General features: G+C 48.1%; 1 protein-coding gene across 1 annotated transcript in view; it reads right to left on the bottom strand.

The window, feature by feature from the left end:
- LOC116068328 (2'-5'-oligoadenylate synthase 1A-like) overlaps window positions 1-2,065 on the bottom strand; it is an 82,156-nt gene extending 80,091 nt beyond the window's left edge. The window contains exons 1-2 of the mRNA XM_031337694.1: window positions 1,892-2,065; window positions 219-507 (exon numbers count right to left, since the gene is read on the bottom strand). Of these exons, the coding sequence (XP_031193554.1) occupies window positions 219-507; window positions 1,892-2,065 (463 nt within the window). The remainder of the gene's footprint in view (window positions 1-218; window positions 508-1,891) is intronic.
- Window positions 2,066-4,808: the final 2,743 nt, after the last annotated feature.

The following is a 4,808-nucleotide window of genomic DNA, read 5'->3' on the forward strand; positions in this document are numbered from 1 at the left end:
ACATACATGGGCACACACACGGGCACACACACATGGGCACACACATACACACATGGGCACACACACACGCACACACACACACATGGGCACACACACACGCACACACACACATGGACACACACACACACACACACACACACACACACAGAGGTGGAACTAGAAGGAAGGATGAAGGCAGGCAGAAGAGGGAGCTCAGGTTCTGTGGCAGGCTGCCTTACCCAGGACATCAAAGGCTGGAAGCACATCAAACTCCACCTCCTGATGAAGGTGGGGGGCGCTCAGCTTGAAGCTCAGAGTCCGGGCATTGGGCCACCATGAGCTCTGGACCTCAAACTTCACTCCAAAATGTCTCTCACACTGAAGCTCGTACAGCCGTTTCTTAATTTCCTTGATGAACTCTCCCCGTTGGTTTAACAGAACCTGAAACCTGGTGAGATTGTCAAGGAACACCACCAGGTCAGTTTCTGACCTGCCCTTAAGCGAAGTGCCTTTGCCTGAGGAGTGGCCCTGAAAAACAAAAGTGAGAATGACAAGAGACAGGGAGAGTCATGCTGGGCAGTCCAGATACAGAACTGGAGTCTATCCCCAAGGGTGATGGATGGATGGATGGATGGATGGATGGATGGATGGATGTAATGGTGGATAGAGAAAGCTGTCACATGTATAGTGGAATATTAGTTAACCCTAAAGAGTGACATCAGGATCTATGTAGGAAACTAGAGAGTTCTGGATCTCCTCCTGGTAAAGAGGATAAGCCAGACACAGAAGGACAAACATCCATGTTCATCTGTCTATATGTATGTGTGTCAGTGTGTGTGTGTGTGTGAGAGAGAGAGAGAGACAGAGAGAGAAAGAAAGAGAGAGAAGAGGGAGTGTCTATGGGAGTGGGGGAGGGGAGGAATGGAAAGGAACAAGTAAGACTAATGGGGGAACACTATAGCATAGTGTAATATGGAATAGCATATAGAATCAAAGAGCAACTGAAAAGTAATAAAAGCGATCAACATCTAGAAAACAACTATTTTCAAAAGAAGAATTTGTACTGAGAAGAGCCTCCCTAAATAAAATGCTGAGAATCATCACTAACACACATGAGCACCAGCCACTGCTGAAAGAGGGCATGGCAAATTATAACATCTGTGGATGGAGAGGTGGGACAGTAAAAGTCCCTGCTGTTCGTGTGGATGACCTCAGTGTAGTTCCCAGCACCCAAGTAGGCCAGCTCAGAGCTACCTGTGTAACTGCAGCTCTAAGGGATCTGACACCCACTCTTCAATCCTGACCGAACCTGTACTAATGCATACAGAGCCCCCACTCACAACTAAAAATACAAGAATGAAATCAACTAAAAACAAAAGGGAAGAAAAGAAGACAACTTTGTTTCTGATTCCTTTCAGAGCCTGAGAGTTAGGTACCATTGTCATGAAATGCGATTTGACAGACCCGGAACTGAGCCTAGAGAGGATCCATCAATCCAGTCACACAGCAGGAGTCCTGGTCTGTCCTGTGCCACATCTGACTTAGTCTATGTGTCCTTGCCATCCCAGGGTGTGGACTGAGAACACTGGGCATGGAGAAGGTGGATAAGTTACCCTGTGTCACACAGCAGTGCAAAGGTTGGATCCTCCCACCTGCTACTCTCCAGCAAACTGCTTACCTGAACTGGGCCTCAGTTTCCCTGACTCTGAAATGGTTGTGGCCTGGGAGTGGGGAACATATACTGTAGCTGAGGCTCCTTTTCCAATACAGAGGTGGGGCTTGGAGGGCAGAACCCACCGCCCAGCTGTGATCAGAGTTGAAGAGGAGGGATCAGGGCTGGAGCCTGCCTTCTGAGAGTCCTCTCCCACCCCATCTCGGTCAGCTCAGGCTGAGGAGGGCTCACCTTCACCACCTTGGAGACCCTCACTGGGTATGCAGCACCTTGGAAGCATCTCTCCTTCAGGAAGTCACTCAGGACACTGATGGCTGATTTGACATGAGCACCAAAGGGGGTGTCCGGAAAGAGGTAATCCTCAATGAACTTGTCGAGCTTCCAGGCTGGAATGGTCCTGAGTCCCTGCTCCATCATAGGTCCTGTGTCTTTCATCCTGGCTCAACTAGGAACTAGATTTTCAGTTTCCATTTCCCTGGAAGGGCTGGGCTATGCAAATCAGCCAGGCCTGGGCAGCCAATGGCCTCAGAGCTTCTGACCAGGTACCTCCCAATCTGAGCTTTCTTAGGATCCAATCCAGGGATGAAAGCATCAGGAAACTGAGCTGGTGTTCTCAGGGTTTCTTCTGAGAAAAGCTGTTACACCGCGTGTATAGGAGCAATGTGTACAAGTAGGAGAAGAGGGGAAAGTGAGTCAGGAAACTTCAAAAGGTGACTGGTGGGTCCTGAGCTTGGCTTCCAGCTCCTGCAAACTGCATGGTTTTTTTCTTTTTAAGAACAGAACCTTAACAGGTTTTATTTTTCCTTTACCTCTGGACCCACAGTTCTAGGACTACAGACAATTCTAACAGAAAGCTCAGACTTCCCAGAAGCCCCCTCTCTCCTACTCACATCCTACATTTTCTCTTGTGGTTCTGGGGAGTTGGGTGAGGGTGGGGTGTGACCCAGGGTATTCCCAAGGGTAAAGTACAGGCTGTACCACCAAGCTGGGGACAGGACAGGTTAGCATTGGATATTACAGTGAGCTGTCTTTCAGGGCCACGGCAAGGATGACAGTCAACCTTTGGGTGGCACAATTCCTGATGAACACTCATGGGGCCACCACCCAAGGCCTCATCAAAGCAGTTTGATGCCCTCCAAGCCCTCCCTCTGCCTTCTTATCTCTTGTTTAGAGTTTTTCACTTCATGGTTGTTGTGGTCTTCCTTTGAGGCTAAGGCTGGACCTGAACTCATGATTCCTCTAGGTTGGTCCCCTCAGTGATCGTGTTACATGGTGGCCACAGTGCCTAGCTGTCCCCATCCTTCTATCAGGCTTAATAGTTGTCTTCTGTAATATATGTTAACTTATACCTAAGGCAAAATGTCACCATGAGGGCTCAGGCAGCTGAGATAATAGATAGTGCTAAGCTCAGCTGCCATCACTCAGCATGACTATCAGTTTACTGTGTTGTGCTCCTGTAAATATACAGAAAAAGACCCAGAAGAGGATGAAGGATTTGTTCCTTAGAAAATCAACATCGTGGGCCTAGAGAGTTGGACTTAAGAGCACTGGAGACACTGAAGTCTACTGAGTGCAGGAAAATAAAATTGCACGCAACCTGGAACCAATGATGACTTTAAAACTTAGTTGTCTGTGTGAGGATGAGATTTGAAGAACAGAATTTAATCACAGTGCACTTATTCAAAATCAAAACTAATTTATTCTCTCTCCCTTCCTTAATTTCCTTCCTTCCATATTTCATGCTTTTTTTTTTCTTCCTATTAACTGGATGTTATTATACGTCTAGTCTGGAATTCACAGAACTCCAAGTATCTTAGGGTCCCAATTTCTGGTATTACACACACACACACACACACACACACACACACATACAGAGTAACCACAATTCACACAGAGACCTAATGTTTCCATAGGTCAGTGTCCTGAACCAGTATCTTGTGAATACACAAACACATTAGCCACAAAGACTGCACATGTGCTCTGTCTACTTGGGAGTGTCCCCTGCTCACTAAGAAGGCAGGAAACTACTGAGGACCACCAGCTCCCAGTCCCTGTTCCTGTCCCCACACCCTACTTTCAATCTCTGTGAAGGGGTAGGAGTGGGTCTCCATGGCCCCCATTCCTTCAGTTCTCTCTGTAGCAGCCCTGACGACCAGGAGGCCAAATGCCCACAGGTGTTAGAAGATGTTTATCCCGGGCTGATGAGATGGCTCAGCGGTTAAGAGCACCGACTGCTCTTCCAAAGGTCCTGAGTTCAAGTCCCAGCAACCAGATGGTGGCTCACAACCATCCATAATGAGATCTCACGCCCTCTTCTGGTGTATCTGAAGACAGCAACAGTGTACTTACATACAATAATAAATAAGTCTTAAAAAAAAAAAAAAGCCGTGCGATGGTGGTGCTTGCCTTTAATCCCAGCACTTGGGAGGCAGAGACAGGTGATTTCTGAGTTCGAGGCCAGTCTGGTCTTTATCCCATGGACCACAGAACCCTTCACTCTCTGCACGGTGCTCTATCTTAGCTTTCAGTGAACATGGGAATGCTGGTCTATGATTCTAGTCTTGCCCCTCTGAAACACCACCAGATTCACAGAGAGGGTTTTACTAAAACATGGCCACGGGTCTCCTGCCAAGCTGGGGACCCATCATGTCCTCACTGAGACTCCCATGTAAATCTTTCTCTCTTCTCCAGGCCCTTACACACTTATCACTAGACACTAGCTTCCAATTGGACTGTGCTCATCTTGGGCCTGGTTCTTGTTTTCAAGTCTGGCATGCATTGGCTGCTTCATGCCCCAAAGGGAGAGACAGACCATAGCCCCCTACCTCAGTTCCTGAAATCCTCTCCAAGCAGGACCTGTGACACACAGGGACATCCAGAGGCCTCAGAACCACAGCAATTGTCCCAGACCCTGCCCTCCCCTTCCAGTCTGGCTTGTACCTGCAATTTCAAGCTGCAAAGAAAAACTCGGACTGTCCCTGTTCTGGGCATGGCACTGCCTATGTTTTGGTGACATCTAGACAAAGGGAGACATAACCTGGGACATACAGCAAACATGCTTACACATTGTTCATATGGATGGTCCTATTCTGAGGCATTTGGCATCCTCTCCTGATGGGCCCAATGCACAGAGTGTGGTGGGAAAGCAGAGGCCAAG

Source organism: Mastomys coucha, unplaced genomic scaffold (genome assembly GCF_008632895.1).
Source record: "Mastomys coucha isolate ucsf_1 unplaced genomic scaffold, UCSF_Mcou_1 pScaffold22, whole genome shotgun sequence".
In the NCBI taxonomy this organism is placed as follows: Eukaryota; Metazoa; Chordata; class Mammalia; order Rodentia; family Muridae; genus Mastomys; species Mastomys coucha.